This window comes from Euleptes europaea, chromosome 12, assembly GCF_029931775.1.
Source record: "Euleptes europaea isolate rEulEur1 chromosome 12, rEulEur1.hap1, whole genome shotgun sequence".
Classification (NCBI taxonomy): Eukaryota; Metazoa; Chordata; class Lepidosauria; order Squamata; family Sphaerodactylidae; genus Euleptes; species Euleptes europaea.
Window position 1 is genome coordinate 41,484,253 of NC_079323.1, and position 18,695 is coordinate 41,502,947.

At 44.6% G+C, this 18,695-nt stretch overlaps 1 protein-coding gene across 1 annotated transcript in view; it reads left to right on the plus strand.

Moving 5' to 3' along the window:
• EPHA6 (EPH receptor A6) overlaps positions 1–18,695 on the plus strand; it is a 492,623-nt gene that overhangs the window by 429,324 nt on the left and 44,604 nt on the right. The window contains exon 14 of the mRNA XM_056858093.1: positions 14,609–14,818. Coding sequence (XP_056714071.1) covers positions 14,609–14,818 — 210 coding nt within the window. The remainder of the gene's footprint in view (positions 1–14,608; positions 14,819–18,695) is intronic.

The following is an 18,695-nucleotide window of genomic DNA, read 5'->3' on the forward strand; positions in this document are numbered from 1 at the left end:
CCTATTCACAGATGCAAGAAAAAGAAGCCATTTCACAAACCACATAGCAAGATGTTTTTGTCAAGTGGCTCCCATGGGTTTCCAGCAATTCTTCCACTTCGCCAGTGGAAGATGCTTCTCATGAGTAGCTAGCGATGTGACTCCATGCAATTGTGTTTGGATGTGTGAACTGGGCCCAGTCCCTGTATCCTTGGCTGAAATGGGATATAAATCCAAGTGTCTTAGATCCAAACCAGACACATTAAGAAAGTGCTCATTCAGCCTATGCTTCTGATTTTCCCACTTCAGGACCATAATACACAACTGGGAGTCCAGAAACACCATAGGATAAGGTACAGAACTTCTCCTAAAATGGAGCCAAGTCGACTACAGGAAATACTCCCAATTAACTATGTAGCTCCTGCCAATCTTGTCAGCTTCTTTGTCAAGTCCAAACCTAATGTATGCATTAGGATAATGGATCAAAGAGTTAAACAAAAGCATTGATAACTGAATGAGCCCATCTCTGGTACAGATTTATCTCTCTGTAATTATAATATTGTATTAAGTAGTGATACTCGGAAGCCATGCAAGGTAGATTAAGCTGAGGTATATTAAGTAAGCCAAGATCACCCAGTGAAGTGCTCCAATAAAGGGAACAGGACTGAAGAATAGCATGTATTGTCTGTTTTCTGTGTGTATTATCTTGCTCTCACGGCAGTCTTCTCTATGAAATACTATGCTCTGCATTGTTAACACATCATTTCTTATATATGTGCTTTGTTTTCCGATTTTCGGTAATCCCGGTTCCATTCCATTTCCATGTTCATTATATCATTCTACCAATAGTGTTGGTTTACACTGAGTAAGCCACCTTGAATCTCAGTGAGAAAAGTGTAGATAATGTAGATAAATAAATAGTAGGGTGGGGATTTGAATCAGGTCTCTCCGTCAAAATTCCTGAGATTTTTAAAAAAATGTATTTTTAATCTTGAACAAAAAAGACCTAAAAGTTAACAAAATGAAAAAGAAACAGAAAAACATAACCTTATTAAAGATTATTAAAGAACACAGCGAGTGCTAAAGATGCATCTACCTCAGCAGTGCTCTGCTCCTCCAAGGGAATAAGTTCAAGGATTGTGTGCTAAACTACTGCCCCTAGAATGGTGGGGCTCTGCCCCCACCCCAAAAAACCACCCAGTCTGAGGGGAAGCCCAGCCATTGAATGAGCTGTCAGCCCAGTGCAGAGGCAAAAACTTGTCCCCCCTCCCACAGCAACTCTCCCTGGGCACACCCCATGCACCAATCCTCCTTGCGCATGAGAGGCCATGGCGGCGGGGGTCTGCACCTCCTGCTGCCCCCCACTTGATTGTCAATGCTTCTGGGTTTGGGTGCCGGGGGCAGCATTGCCAGCACAGCTCCTGGCCTCAAGTGGGGAAGGAGGGTTGGGGAACAGGCCCCTGCATACCCATAAGTGAATGGCTGCCCCTTTGGGTCCTGCCTCTAAAGATGGGGTTCCTATTTGGGTTAAGAACTGGGAGAGTTCAGCCAAAGAGTGTGGACTATGTTCTCCGCTTTGAGTGTTGGCACAAAGTGCTTGCCCAGTAGTGCTATGTGCCCTCTCTGTGCTTTTCCTGCCACCAAAGTACCTCACCACTTCCTCTAAGTCCACATGGCCAGGAGTTGTCAGGCAGACTCCCATGCCATGTGCCCTACCTTGTGAGTCATGGGGCATCCTGGCCAGGGTTTTGGTAGAGCTGGGGGGCAGTGGTAGTGTGCTGGAGAGGGGACTTGGCCACTGCAGAGGTGGGAGATATTGGACGCACCCATAGTCAGCATTCTGAGCTGCTTTGGAAATAATGGGCAGTGTGGGGGGGGAACCACTTGCTTGCCGTATTTTTTGACAGTGCAACTTGGCACCGCTGTCAGGGGGCATTACCGGGCTGAAAGGGCCTAAGGAGCCAACTAACCCTGCAAACCACCAACAACCACACCTGTGCCTCAGTTGTGCTGGTGGGCAGCCACTGCAGAGCTCCGCTGGCAGCCAAGAGCTGCACAGCAGTACTAGGGTCCTGCATCCACATAACTGGCCCTTACATAGGTGTATCTTGGAGATATACTGGTGTAGGGGTCAGTCGGTTCTCTGAGCACATTGAGCGCCCCTCCCTTAGGATTGCTCTATTAGTGATGTATGGCTTCTTTACTTCTCGGACTGCTCTGATTTCTAAATGTTTAGCATAAATTACCTGCACATATTTTCTTTTAGACGATAACATTTAAAATTTAGCTGCTTTCCAGATATTGAAAGCCAAAGGTGTTCACACATTTCAACAGCTAGTGCCATGTAACAAGTTCTCACAGAGGTTTTTCTTTTGGTTAATGGCCTCTGTTGGTAATAAACAGAAGATGCTAACTTGCTATGTGTTGAATGATGAAGTTACTGTGAGTTAAACATGGTACGTAAACACCATCCCAGGATGGATTTAGTCGCATAGGCCTGGCTTATTCATACATTAAGTGGTTCTGAATGTACTAGAAAGACCACACTCTGTACTTCAGGTGACGCTATACGAGGAGTCGGCAAACTCATTAGTCAAGAGAGCCATATATCAACAGTACAACGATTGAGATTTCTTTTGAGAGCCAAATTTTTTAAACTTAAAATATATAGGTAGGTACACTGTTTATTAACTTAATAAACTTTAATTAAAGTTGTAAGTCTTAATTAAACTATAGGTACACTGAATAAAACTTGACATCATACTTAATAATGATCTTATTTATTGATATAAATTAAATTGTAAGTAACGTATCCATAACATTAAATCAGGACAATGACTGACAAACACTTAATGTGAACAATGGCCTTGCATCTCCTTGGAAAGTTTGGGTAAGTCAGGTTTGTATGTTGTTGTTTTTAATTTTAGGCATGATTCCAGGTTCTCATCAATAAGACGACTTCTCAATTAACTCTTGATAAGGTTCATGCTTGAAAAAGCTTGCTCGCATGAATATGTAGAACCGAAAAGGGAAAGAACAGCAAACCCTAGTTTTTTCAACTGATCATGAGTCAGGAATACTATACCAGGTGTTAAAAATCATCATGTCTTCCTTCTCCAGGTCTTTCAAAGCAAACCACTTGTGCTGTGAACTGGCCGAGGGGCCAGGGAGGGCGCCTCAGGGCTTAGGCCCCTCCGTCATTGGCAAGCCCCCCTCTACACTGCAGGGAGCGCCATGCTCTGGCGCTCCCCTTGCCAGCCCGGGAGGAAGGAGGGCCCGCGCAGCAGGGAGGGAGGAGGTGGTGGCCACCGGGGCAGCTCACTCTCTGCCTCTCCCTCCCCTCCGGGCTATGGACGGCCTCAAGAGTGGAGAGAAAGGCGCCGAGCGGGGCCGAACACGGGGCCAGGGAAGGCGCCTCGGGGCTTAGGCCCCTCCGTCATTGGCAAGCCCCCCTCTACACTGCAGGGAGCACCGCGCTCTGGCGCTCCCCTTGCCAGCCCGAGAGGAAGGAGGGCCCACGCGGCAGGGAGGGGGGAGGTGGCGGCGGCCGGGGCAGCTCGCTCTCTGCCTCCCCCTCCCCTCCGGGCTGTGGGCAACCTCAAGAGTGGAGAGAAAGGCGCTGCGCGGGGCTTCCTCGTCCGGGCGACACGCGTCCTTTGGCACAATGTGAATTAGAGGCTGGGATGCTCCATCACAACCCCTCCCAATCCTAAAAGAAAACTTGGGCTTACCGTACAAATATCGACACGGCGGCCATTCCCTCCGCTGCTTAAAAAAAAACCAATCCCCACAGCAGGCCCACCAGCATTAGCGGCACGCGGTCGCTGCTTCATCACTCGAGTGCCTCCTGCACAGACTCTCTCCCCACAGCAGGCCCGCCAGCACCAGCGGCACGTTGTCACTCCTTTGTCACGCGAGAGCCTCCTGCACAGACTCTCTCCCACCCCCTTTTGGTACTGCCATACTGGTATTTGTCTCATTCCCCCCCCCGCCCCCCGTCTCGACCGACATTCGCGACCTGCGTGCACGCACGTGGGAAGAGCCACACTCAGGGGCCCAAAGAGCCACTTGCGGCTTGGGAGCCGCACTTTGCCGACCCCTGCGCTATACCATGTGAAGCATTTCTTTATCTTTTATCTAATGGCTAGTGAAGAATGGAGGTCTGATTGAATCTGTGGAATCTGGAAGTCACACTATTAAACACATTTGATAAAACAACAATAGATAAAGTTTCCCTATAGCATTTTGACTTTTTTTTTTTTTTTTTTTTTTTTTACTATACACACTTAAAGCATAAGAAGTGGCCTGCTGGATCAGACCAGTAGACCATGAAGTTCAGGATTCTGTTTCACACAATGGCCAAAGAGTTGCTTTGGAGAGCCAACAATCAGGGCTCAGAGACTGCATTCGTCCCACCAGTATTCCATTAATCTTTCTTTGATTCCTAACAGTTTGTTGTGGATTTCTGGAATCAGGTTACTGTTGTGAACACATTTATTGTTGTTCTTTCTTATTTCTATATAAACAGGCTCTGTTCCTTGTAGTGATCATTTTAAATAACTGCTGCATGCAATCCTGAAAATGTAGCATACACACACACACACACATTTTCAGGATCGCACGCAGCAGTTATTTAAAATGATCACTACAAGGAACAGAGCCTGTTTAAAATGAAAGTAGGCTATAGAGATTAATCTAGATCACCTGGAAGGTACCTTACTGTTTAAAATTGAGAGATGGTGAAATTAATTACTACATGCTGTGCTACATCAGTGTGTGTGTGTGAAGTGCCGTCAAGTCGCAGCCGACTTATGGCGACCCCTTTTTGGGGGTTTCATGGCAAGAGACTAACAGAGGTGGTTTGCCAGGGCCTTCCTCTGCACAGCAACCCTGGTATTCCTTGGTGGTCTCCCATCCAAATACTAACCAGGGCTGACCCTGCTTAGCTTCTGAGATCTGACGAGATCAGGCTAGCCTGGGCCATCCAGGTCAGGGCTGCTATATCAGTGCTATGTTCTTATTCAAATTTATTGCTAAAAATGTCTTAGAACATTAGTTGAGCTCTTTTGGGAGTTTTCTCATTCAAAAGCAGTGCTGTTGGTATTAGGCAGCATCTCTTTCTCCACTTGTGGAAGCTACTGAAAAGAATTCATAGCAAGAACAAGATGTTTTCAAAGGCACCTTCTCAAATTGTTTTGGTAGAATTGTCCTTCCTGTGTCAATGAAGAAGCCCATGGGCATGTGTTAGAAGTTTGCTGGGTTACTCCTCTTTCCTCTCTCTGTTGTACCTTCTGGAAATGGACATAATGCTGGAATGGGAAATAATCACAGCATGAGCTCTTCACATTTGGCCCAAGGCTTCCCATGCTGTCCTGGCCATATGGGAGGGAATACCAGTGCTATAACTTCTAGCTACCAATGTAGTGTGGAAACAAGAACATAAGCAGAACGTTTTAGATCAGACCAGTGGTCCATCTAGTCCAACATACAGGTTCACACAGTTGCCCTGGACTGCCAAACAGACAGGGCATAAAGGATGAGGCTGTGGTGTAGTGGTTAAGAGCAGTGGTTTGGAGCGGTGGACTCTAATCTGGAGAACGGCAGATGCTAATCTGGTGAACTGGGTTGGTTTCACCACACCTACTCATGAAGCCAGCTGGATTACCTTGGGCTAGTCACAGCAATCTTAGAGCTCTCTCAGTCTCATCTACCTCACAGGGTGTCTGTTGTGGCGAGGGGAAGGGAAGGTGATTGTAAGCTGGTTTGGTTCTTCTTTAAGTGGGAGGAAAAGTTGGCATATAAAAACTAACTTCTTCCTTCCTGATTCTGCTACCTAGCACTGGTATTCAGAGGTTTGCTGCCTCTGGATAGGGAAGCTCCCTTTAATCAACATGTTTAGTAGCCATTGATGGGCCTTGCCTCCATGAATCTGTCTAACCCCTTTTTAAAGCCATCTATGCTCATGGCCATCACTACTTCCTCTGGTAGTGAATTCCACAGTTTAATTTCTCATTGAGTAAAGTACTTCCTTTTGTCTATCCTTAAACCTAACTTTGACTTTTATTCAGAGCTGATATTGTAATGAAATAAAATTTGATTGATAGTCTATCCTTAAACCATTTCCCTACAATTTTCTTGGGTGTCCCTGAGTTTTAGTATTATGAGAAAAGGAGAAAACATTTTCTCCATCCACTTTCATCACCCTGTGCCTGGATTTGTATGTGTTATTTGGCTTTTCTGATCCTCTAAAAATTGTTGGACATGCATGTAAAATAGATTAATTTGTACCTGCAATTTGTACCTAGAATGTGTAGAATAGATTAATTTGTACCTGCAACTACCAAAGTATTCATAAACATATTATTTATTAACCATTCCACATGTATCTCGAGTAATGGCTATTTATTTTATGCCCCCAAAAGAGTTTTTTTGCAGGTTAACAATTTTATGACATTTTCAAAAATTCATACCTTTATACCCCAGAATAAATTAATTTTTGGGAACGGTTCCTTCTTTCAGTCAGTACTGCCCTCACAGAGAGGCTGTCCATACTCAAAGTGCTATATATAATCTCCAGAAATGTGAATGCTATGCACCCTTGATCCCCTATAATCAAAGGTTAGAATGGAAATCCATTCAAGATTTCACTCAAAGTATGATTAACTGCATAAACTGGTTGCATCTTTGGAGCACTTTTAAGAACAAAACTCTGATGCGGAAGGAAAAGCTTCCACTGGAGAGGTTTGATTTGTTGCCCACAATACTTTATGCAGTGTTCTGCAACTGGCTTGGAATATTTCTTGAGTCAGATTTTTGCAAAAGCCATCAGATGTTGAATATAAAACAATTTCTTTCATGTGCATTGGATGGGCAGCACAAATGTGCAACCAGCCAGGCATTAGATATACATTTGGCTGTCAAGGATAGTTTATTTGGCAAAGCTATTAAAGGCTGTTTAGAATTTGATGGAACAGCGCTCTGGATAAATTCACTGAGGTTTGAATTGTTGCCAAGGCTGATAAACACCCTTAGCAGCCACTGGGAATTGTATCAAAAATACACCTTACATTAACCCCTAAGAGTCAGAAATAAGCCTTAGATAAAAACCTGACATCACTTAGATGCTCAGTAGAATCAATTTTGTATTACCTTGGGGAAAATAAAAAGATCAAGGAAATGACAGAAAATTGCCAGAGAACCTCAATATATAAGAATATCAAAATATCTGTCTATTCAGAGTATGTTTGCATAGACATTCAAGTCTATTAATGAAAACTGTGAACATAGCCCAGAATGAGTTGTTACAAGGTCATGGCACAAATAAATTCAGAGCCTGCAACTGCCTAATTTAGCCCTAAGAAGCAGCTGGGGGATCTGGACTAGGACCGTGAAGCCAGGGAAGAGGGAGTTTAACTCTTTTCCTTATGCTATTTCTCCAGTTAAACCATAATTTAGTTTCCATAGAGGTTTTTTGCGAGTGCTGGAGAGTCCCCCCAGTGCGATGCTAAAGCGTGGAATAAATCACCAGCGTCTGAAGACTCAGCGCCAGCTCTCCTTCCTCAGCGGCAAGCAGAGCTCCCTCCAGGCATTTTTTGTTTGTTTTGCTGCAGGTAGTGTTTCAGGAAGCCTTAGGTCTCCCTCGGAGGAAGACACAGGTCTGGGCCGGCTCTTTAGGCTTTCCCTGCGGCGGCTGCCGTGCTCACCTTGTTTTCTCCTCTCCAGCGACCCTCCCCGCCCACCCCAGAACCTCCCCGCTGATCAGCTGTTTTTTTCAATCAGCTGTTTGGAGGGGAGGCACGGAGGATGGGCTGCTTTTCTCTCCACGGCAGGGGGTTGGGGCTGCCCCCAACAAACCTGACCTGACGTCATCACAAAGATGACACTGGTGGCAACCCCCAACCCCGCCTCCCTAAATCTCCCGCCCGCCAACTGGGGGTCAGCAGGCAAGGAGAACAATGGGTGTTAGATTGCCCACCAGAAGCGGGCACTTGGGAACCCTAGTGGGAGCCCATGAAACTGATGGGGGGATCCCATCTTCCCCCTGCTTGAGGGCAATCCTATCTCCTCCCCCCATGGCCCATTGAGGCTTCTTCCCCCCATCGTTGCCGCAACTGCCCCAGGCCCAGCAAGGCACCCAGCCTCTGCTGCTTAGCCCACTGTGGCTTTCTCTCCCCCCCAGCTTCCTCCTCCCCAGAGGTGGATCTACTGTGAAACTAATGAAGCTTAAGCTTTAGGGCCCCCAATCCTGGAGGGGCCCCTGAAGCAACTTTTTTTTAATGAGTGAATTTCTCTACAAAATTGATGGGATTTTTTAGTGATAAAATCATAAGCCAATGGGTTGAAGTACTTAATATTGATTTTAGAATATGCTCTAATACCCATTTCACATGGCCTCAAAATGTCCCTGTAATTGGTCAAATTTCAAAATTTTCTTGGGGGCTTGCAGTGCTCAAACCCCCAGCTGTAAGGGCTCACTGAGCTCACCAGAATCTATTCATAGTCTACATTTTTGCAGCTGCATCCTCAAATCCTACATTGGTGCACTGCTTAATAATTCTATAGCTCAGCCCTTAGGCTAGAGCCAATCAGAACCATAAAAAGACATCTGAATTCTCGATTCAGGCTGCATTTGTCTCATTTGTGCATTTTAACACCAAAAGATCAGATTTTCACCTCTTTATCCTAATGTGCCCTCTCTGATGACCCCTCCCTATTATTATTATTATTTATTAGTTAAATTTGTAGCCCACCCTCATTCCTGATCAAAGCCGGGCTCAGGGTGGGTGTCATGATCCTAAGCCTCAAGTGCAGCCTACAGGCCCTAGGGAGGCCTATATTAAAGTAGTTACCAGGCCTACATCTCCGGGCCTTGTGATTGGTGGAAGAGGATTTACAGGGAAGGCTAGGGCCAATCAGGGGTAAGGGAGTGGTGCCTGGGGAGAAGGAATAAAGTGCCTTGCCTGAAAAGGGAGGGGGTTTACTCCTAGGGAGCAGGGCTGGGGAGAGACTGCTGCAGATGGAGGGATCCCTCATCCAGGAAGAGGTGAGTTAGCCTGAGGCCTAGTGCCAAGAGACAGCTAGGGACAGTAAAGATAGATGTGTTAGGGGTTTTATTTGTTTGATTGCCTGCCTTTACTGGTTTTGTCGCCCTATTGTGGCTTGAGTTATCATTCTTATTAGACCTTTTTAATAAACTGTTTGTTACTCTGCCCTGGGTCCTCATGCCTCATTTGGTCACCTAGAAAGTATACCCTGTTGGGAGAAGAAGCATTCAGGGGCAGGGAGGGTGCTCTGGGCCTTCTTGAGTTAGGCTCACACCAGAGTGGTGGCAGCTACTGAAGATCCCCCTTCCTCTCTCTTACCTGACAGCAGGTAACAACAATCATAATAAAATCATATGTATCTAAAATTCATAACTAATCAATAAAATTCATAAAACCATTCAATACAGTTAACAAGATGGTACTCATATAATTACAGGGCCACTGGAGGCCCGGCCAAGCAGCCAAATCCTCATATCAGAAGCCCCAAGGGAGAGGAGAGAGAGGCCAGTAACGATGACAACCTGTGGTTGCCCTCAGTTGTAGGCCTGGTGGAAAAGCGCTGCTTTACAGGCCCTGCAGAGCTTCTGAAGGTCCCATAGGGCCCTGATGTTACTTGGAAGATCATTCCATCAGGCTGGGGCCAGGGCCTTGTTGGATATTGCCCTATTGTTGCTGGTTGCAAAGGGGGCCCCATAACAGTTCAAGCTTCAGGGCCCCAAAAATGTAGGTCTGCCACTGCTCTTCCCCCTTGCTTATGCCCTTGATCCCGAGCCCAGTGGGGCTCTCAGCGTCTGCTGGAAATCCTGCTGTGGCTTCCCCCCTCCCCCATCACTATCACTGCTGACAACAGCAACCCTGGCCCAGTGAGGCTGCTGGTGTCCTTCTCACATGAGTGGTGAGTGTGTGGTCTGCGCATGAGCACACAGTGCTATTGTTTAAAATTGGGGGGATTTAAACCCTGCGAGATATATATATATATTTAATTTTCAGATCTTTCTGCAGACCTAGGAGGTCCCCCTAGTCTGCAGGAAAACCTGTTGGGGGTCAGTCTGCCCCCCCCCGATCTGTGAAATTAAGTATCTGCAAAATTTTGTATCCCACCTTTCTCCCCTTACAAGGGCTGTGAAAACTGCTAACAATTTAAAACATACATGATAAAATCACATTTTAGAACCATTAAAATCAACCCCCAACACACACACACATTATTAAAACAATTTAAAAGGCAGAGTTAAAATACATTCTAAACATAAAAAACAATTAAATTATTGATTAGGAGGGATATTTTTTACCTTGATTGATATTACTAAGTTAAATGACAGAATTCAGGTCTGTATGTGTATTGTGATTTCCCACAACCTGAGAAAAATATTCACATTGTGCAATTGGGTGCAGAACTCAGACTGGTGAGACTCAATACAGAGGCAGAGCCCCCATAAAATAATATTGCCAACACAGCAAGCTATGGGGTCAGTGAACAAAATAAGCAGGGGCTGGCTCCTAGTTTTAAATTAACAAGTGTATGATCTTGGATGCTTCCGCACATAGTTGGATATTGCACTATCATTGTGCTGTAGCAATAAATGAAAACTGGACTTTCCTGTGTAGATAAGACACTCCAGTTGCACATGAGTGCTATAGTTTGACAACAGCACAGTGAGATAAAGCCCTGGTTTTTTAAAAAGATGCAATGAGACTGATTTTTTTCCTTATTTTAAAAAAAGTTGGGTAAAGTTTTTCAAGAGCTTTACAGCAATGTAATCCACAAAGTCTCCATGTTTAATTCAAATCCATGGATTGTACTTGTTATGTGACAATGTGTAAAATGTGTGTGCTTTTTGAAGAGTTAAGCTTTACTACTTTGCCAGCTTTCTAGCATTAAAAAAAAAATAAAAAACTGGAAACCCACTGACATCTGAATATATTTTGGTCAGGATTCATGGGGAGGACAGAGAATCGCAAAAAGTGGATTTACTTAAATATTTCATTGAGCGGCCCTATTAACTGGAAGAGTGAAAACATAATGCTATTTTCAACTGTGCTAAGCAATTAATCTGAACTGCCTGTTGTTGGCATGTTTGAAACTGTAGTTAGAAGGCCAACATTAAGACCTGAGGTTTTACGTCTTGTTCCAGCAAAAGGAAAGTGCCTACTGTGTCAAAATTGCTATTTAAACTGTCTGTGCTCCCGAGCCTACATACTGTGCGCCACTTTAGTGTTGCTTGCCAATTCAACTTAAACTGGAAAAGGAAAGTAGTTCTAGCTGCACAAAAACCTCTGAAACTTTTATATCTTTCACACACACCCACATCTTTACGTATTTGTGAATGTATCTTTTATAAATTTATATTATTAATGACAGTAGGTTGGATACAAAAGTGCCACTACACTATCAATGCAGCATTTGACTGATGCAAAGAGAGTTCCACCAGCAAACAACACTTCTTCCACCTGAGAAAGGCTCCTTGTACTGATGGAAGGAGCCTTGCATAAGAGTAGAGCTTCGTCTTTACTATAATGCAGTGTTAAAATCCAACCTCCCATCTTCAGAATGTGCATCTTAAATTCAAGGTACAACCTGGGGGGCAGCGACATAGGGGGTGATGGGGGGGTGGCATGACATTATTTTGGGGGGCAAGCTTGGACATGATGGAATCACCAGAAGCTCTATGGCAAAGCCAAAGAGTTTCTGGCAATTCCTAGAGTGAACTGACATCAGTTCCGAGTCACACCATCACCAAACAATGATTTTTTAAAGATTATTTTTCTCCTGTTGGCCACTGGAGCGGCTGCAGGACCGCTAGGGACAGGGGATTGCCCTGCCCCAATGAGAAAATGGCAGTGCTAGTGGATCTATGCATTTGTACTGTGGATTGTTCATGTCTTCTTCATAACAAAGAAGGGTGTGGGGCTCCTCCCTCACTGCCACCACCCCCTGGCCTTTGGCCATTTGCTACATTACTGCCTTGGGGTCTCCCAAGGCCTCAGAATAAGAAAGGAAGGCACAGGGTTGCACCACCGAAGTCTTGCTTCTCTTTCCTGGAGCAGTGTTCCTCCAAAGTGTAGCATACTCCTCCTTTGTACTCCTGTAGTCTCCCATTCAGGTTCTAACCAGGGCTGACCCTCCTTAGTTTCCAAGATCTGACAAGACCAGGATAGGTTAGAGCAACTACAGAATTAACTTGTGGCACTTACTGCAATAGACAGAGCTGGATCTATGTACAAACTCAGTAAGCTATAGGGCCTCAAATTATGAGGGGCCAAGGAAGGAAGGAAGGAAGGAAGGAAGGAAGGAAGGAAGGAAGGAAGGAAGGAAACCTAACCCCTGTGTGTGTTAAGTGCTGTCAAGTCGCTTCCAACTCATGGCGACCCTATGAATCAACATCCTCCAGAATGTCCTATCTTTGCCAGCCTTGCTCAGATCTTGCAAACTGAGGGCTGTGGCTTCCTTTATTGAGTCAATCCATCTCTTGCTGGGTCTTCCTTTTTTCTTCCTAACCCCTACAGTTATTAAATTACCTTTAAAAATGCTATAGCGCCTCTTAAACTTGATATGGCTATAGGACCTAAACTTGTCTTAGTCCAGCCTCGGCCACAGCAATGCCCAGCAATTTAGATGACTTTAAAAAGGGATCAAACAGACTTATAGAAAGTAGATCCATCAATGCCTAATAGCTGTAATAGCTCAACAGAACCTCCATTTTCAGAAACAGTATACCTGTGGTCTTTCCAGGACATCTGGCTGGCCACAGAAGTAGAAGATTGTCTGATCCAGCAGGATTCTTCTTATTTTCCTGTGAAGAGGAATGAGTGAACAATGGTCCATAAGTATGTATGGGTTTTGTAGATAGAAGGAACAGCCTTTTATTTTTAACAGTTTTTAAAAGTTACTTTTCAGTGTTATTCTAACAAAATAACTTTTGTGGACACTTGCTTAAATGTTCCTCAAGTTTTGATTTTGTTTCAAGTACTGTTCATATCAAAGACAGTCCTTGAGGAAACACTTCCATGTCCAAAAATGGATTAGAAAGGTAAGAGCTAATAAGAGTTTTTTCTCATTGGGTTTTCTTTCCAACTCTATTTCCACTGGGGTTTCCTAACTGTGTAACCTTGGACAAGAGCCTATCTATTATTTGATATTCCCCTATCCCCCATTTCTGAGGTATTCCATCTTTCATTAAAAGACTGTCACAGATTTAAGAAATGAACCTTTTTAATTTGTCATACATTCATGTTTTTTACAGTCGTCTTTGACAAGCATGGTAGTGGAATTCGTAAGAACCTATTTGTATAACAGATTTTTAGGTCTTTATCACATTGTTGCTTTAGAGCTGGTTGCTAGAAAATGAACTGTGAACATTGTGGGTTGACCCAATGGATTGTGAAGCACCGGCGAGGTGCAGTGATATGGTGGTCTACCTTCAGTGGTGGAACATATGCCTGAGAATTACTCCCACATTGTACTGCATGTATAATCTACGATCAGAATGCATTAACTTCCATGGTAATAAGTCCACCCACCTAGACTGAGTGTGATCCAGCATGGAGCAGGTACAGAGGAGAGCGACGAGGATGATCAGAGATCAAACCCTATGAGGAAAGGCTGAGGGGGTTGGGAATGTTTAGTCTGGAGAAGAGGACATTGAGGGGGGGACATGATTGCTCTCTTTAAGTATTTGGAGGGCTGTCACTTAGAGAAAGGCAGGGAGCTGTTCCTGTTGGCAGCAGAGGGTAGGACTCAAAATAGTGGGTTTAAATTGTTGGTAGAAAGGTACCGGCTGAATATTAAGAAAGAAATTTTTACAGTAAGAGTTGTTTGACAGTGGAATCAGCCACCTAGGGAGGTGGTGAGCTCCCCCTCACTGGCAGTTTTTAAGCAGAGGCAGGGCAAACCCTTATCAGGGGTGGTCTAGACTGATCCTGCATTAAGCAGGGAGTTGGACTAGATGGCCTGTAGGGCCCCTTCCAACTCTATGATTCTATGAGTTAATGCCATCTCTGTTGTATGAACAAAGAAGGACAGGAGGAACAATGCAGGGTTAAGGAATTTTAGAAATATCTCCTTTCATTATGGCCCATTTTTGTGTGAAATTAGATTATTCCATGCATGGCTAGATGCAAAAGTAGAAGGAAAAATAAAAATATGACGTAGACAGGTTCTATATACATAAGCAGTTTGATTATGAAAGATGCATCAAGGTGCTCTATCTTATTCTGATATTGCCAGCAAGGGTTGTAGAAAGGTTGAAAGAACCCAGCTTGCTTTTGAGGGGTTCGTTCCCCCATCTGAATGGCAAAGGTCAGAAATTAGTAATGGGGCAAGGGTTCCAATATATACCAAAAGGGAAAAGAAGAATTAACTGCATAATAGATAAAGATCAGTGAAAAGTTAAAAATGAGCAAGCTATATAAGGGCCAGAAGTCATTATAAGGAAAGTTGTTGAGAGACTTGCTTGGATTAGGAAGATATCCTTGTGCTATAGGAGGGTTAGACATGTTAGAAATGTACATTGATTTAAACTAGTAAAACTTAAAAATGTAAACCTGCTTAAAGATTTTAACCAGACCCCCTATCTTTCTTGCAGAAACATGATGGCCATTTTACTGTCATCCAACTAGTTGGCATGCTACGTGGGATTGCTTCTGGCATGAAATATCTCTCAGACATGGGTTATGTACACCGAGATTTGGCAGCTCGGAATATTTTGGTCAACAGCAACCTCATGTGTAAGGTGTCTGATTTTGGATTATCCCGTGTGTTAGAAGATGACCCTGAGGCAGCTTATACAACAAGTGTAAGTTTTTTTTAAAAAAATCTATCTACCTACCTATCTACCTATCTACCTACCTACCTATCTACCTATCTATCTACCTACCTACCTACCTACCTACCTATCTACCTATCTACCTATCTATCTATCAGAGTTTATGAATTTGGCATAGATATTTCCCTTATATTCTTTGCTGCAACTGGGATAATATGCAGATTGGCTGGCTTTTGAATTAGCTATCCCTGTGACTCAGTTACCTTTGCTATGAAACTAGATGTTTCAAATGTCATCTTTATTTATCACTGGTTATATATATTTTCATCTAAGAAGCTTTCTCTGTGTTCATTATCTTGGGTCACAGCTGCCCACTCACCTCATTCTCTTTGTAAATTTGAATAAGCCTATTGTCTTGATATTATTACTTCGTGTTCCACGCATTACTTCATGGTCAGTATAATAACAAATAGTAAAACTCTTGTATTTCCATTCTTTAGGCAAGAATAGTTTTTATTTCAAATACATTTTAAATCTGGAAATATGGAATGACCTGAGCATAATGCTGTTCATGCATGTTTCTGCTAACTTAAACTTTCATTTCAATTCACTTCAGCTCTGTTTGTCTGAATATTACCCAATAACATAAGTAATGGCATTTTTATTCACGTTATATAAGATGGCACTGAGTTTTGAGGAAAATTGATCTTGGCCACAAAGGCAATAAAAATATTATGGAAATGCACTGCTATTGCCTAAAGCCTTGCACCTAGGTTTATAACAAAAATCTAATTTCATAACTAGGCTGAGTATGAAGCTTACATTTGTTTCATTAGAACCATAGCATAGAAAATGGTCACGGATCATGGGAGTGGCATGTATCTAGCCATGCAGTTCCTCCAATGAACAGCATTTCCAGTTGCTGGAGAGCGGGTGGTGATCTGTTCTATACCAGTTTCTTCCATCCCACTGCAGACTCCCACTTGGCTCCTGAAAATCCTCTGCCTTGTAGGAATAAAATCTCGGAGGGCTCAGTGAGTTGAAACAGGAAGAAATGGGAAAGTACAGCTCCACTATGGTCATTTACGCATGGGAGTTTTACCTGAGGTTCGTTGCTCGCTGTAAGGCTGTTGAATTTAAAAAAATTTGGTATAGTTCGGATTCGGCCAAATTCGGCCCATTTAGATTCGGGATATGCCGAAGTCCGAACTCCCCCACTTCGGATCAGTTCAATTCGGCGGGAATTCAAAGTTCGGAAAAAAAATTCGGCCGATTAAAGCCATTAAAAACACAAACACGCCTTTCCGCGGCTCTGGGGGGGCATTTTTGGGGTTAGAGGTCCCAAACTTCCAGCAGAGCTTCAAAGGACGTTTATTGAAAGACTCCCCAAGTTTTGTAAAGATTGGGTCAGGGGGGGCTGAGATATGGGCCCTGAAAGGGGTCCCCCCCACCCTTAATGTGCATCTCCTAGCAGAGCTTGCCGCCCACGCACAAAGCTCCCAGCCCCGACAGCAGTTTGCAAAGCAACACAACCTTGTAAAACAACACCTTTGCAACAGGGAAAACCAGAAGACACAACTGAAACCTCCCCCCTCAAACCAGGGAGCGAGAGACTCGAGGGGAAACACACACCCCAGGCAGAACCGACGAAAGCCCCCTTTGGCTTCCCCCCCCACCCACAGAAACTGCTCCCTCCCCACACACACACAGACTCTGCTTTCCCCACACACACACACATACACAGGAGAAAAATTATAGATTAAAGCCCCCAAAGGGGTCTTACTGTGGCTGTCTTCTGTTCCATCAGGACGGGCTGGGGAGGACTTGTAATCCAAGATGATTCCAATTAGGCACGGGACGTTTTGCTCTGGAGAAGATGCACACACAGGATCGGCTGATCCATTCATCCCAATAGGGAAAAGGGGAAAGGGGAAAGCCCATATCTCGGGACCCCCTGACCCAATGTTCACAAAACTTGGGTGGTCTCTTAAGAACACTGGTCTGAAACTCCGCTCAAAGTTTGGGATCTGCACCCCCAAAACTGCGCCCCCTGCAGCCACGGAAAGAGAAAAGGGGGGGAGGCGATATTTCTGCCCCCACTGAACCCATCTTTACAAAACATGGGTGGTATCTTAAGAATAATTGTCTGCAGCTATGCTAAAAGTTTGGGGGCTATATCCCCAAAAAAGCGCCCCCTGCAGCCACATAAATGGAAAAGGGGGGAGGGAAAAGGGGGAGAGCCCATATCGCGAGACCCCCTGACCCAATGTTTACAAAACTTGGGGGGTATCTTAAGAAGCTTCATCTGAAGCTCCACTAAAAGTTTGGGGTCTGTACCCCAAAAAATGCGCCCCCTGCAGCCATGGAAAGAAAAAGGGGGGAGCCCATATCTCGGGACCCCCTGACCCAATGTTTACAAAACATGGGGGGTATCTTAAGAAGCTTCATCTGAAGCTCCACTGAAAGTTTTGTGTCAGTACCCCAAAGAATACACCCCCTGCAGCCACAGAAAGGAGCAAATGTGCACAAGCACCCCCCACACACACACGAGGATTTCGCGCTCTCTCTCTCTCTCCCTGGCCGGGCCGCACATCAGCTGATTCCTCCAGTACTCAATCCTGACTGATTGGCCAGAAGAAGACCCAGCTTGGCCACCGATTGGCCGGGGGAGGAGAATGCTGCTTACTGACGGTTATGCTGCTTACTGATGGCCGAATTTGCCGAATTTATTCGCGAACTCCCGAACTCGCTGAATTCGGCCCCCCCGGTTGCCCGCCAGTTTTGAGTTCGGTTCCTCCCGAACTAAAAACCACCGAATCAGGGGAAATTCGGCTGATTTTCAGTTCGGGCCGAACCGAATCAACAGCCCTAGCTCGCTGGACCCACACTTTCCTGTTGGGAAACTATGCACCAGCAGTCTCCAAGCTCAAATCAAGTCCCGCCCCTTTAAATGCTGCTTTGTAATTGGCTGCAGTGCTTACTGTGGGAGAAAAGCCCCCCCCCCGAAACCCAATGGCTATATTAAAAAGCATTTTAAAAAATGGAGCTCTCTAAAGGGGAACCCAAGCTCAGAAAGAACTCCCAGGAAGCAGAAAGCAGGAAGCATTTTAATGCCCACTCCTTGGCACGGTGCTTTGTAATTGGCTGTAGTGATGTCTGTGAGAGAAATGTCACTCCCCCAAGCTTCCATGTCCCGCACTTTGCCTTATGCATGGGGATTTCACCCGGGATGAACTCAGGGGAGATGGATGAACCGTTAATAGAGGAATGGGAAGTCCCAGGATTTGTGAGAGCTGGCAGCGAGGTCATCTCTAATGGACAGAAAACCCATTCATAACTCCAAGGAACAACCGAGACAGACTGGGGGTGAACATGAGAGAAGTACCCATGCATAAGCGACCAAAGTAAATGGATAGCTGATTACACCCCAGTGCATTTAGAAGTATCTTCGTAATCTTGTAGTTTCCCTTGCTCTTAAACTATCAGCTTTAGTACTGGAGGAGGTTGAGCAGTTTCAGGAGCTGTGATTATGGCTTCTTCTAAATTTCCAAAGCTTGATTTGATCCACTGTATGCCTTAATTACCAAATATAAAAATAATGTTGTGGATGTATGAGGTATGGTTGTGTTGTCCTTTTCATCAGTTTGCCTACAAATATAGTGCTTCTACTGCCGCTGTAGGGGGAGACCTCCCAGCAGCAGCCTCTGACCCTTGCCACCTCTTGGCATGGCAGTAAACGGGAAAATACACTGAAGCTTGCCTTTGGCATGACATAATTGCGTTGATGCAACACTCTAGGATTCACCAAAATTCTATAGTAAATCCATAGATTTTCCAGTGAATCCTAGAGTGCTATGTTGATACAATGATGTCATTTCCGGATTTCCCCCAAGAGTGACATTACTCC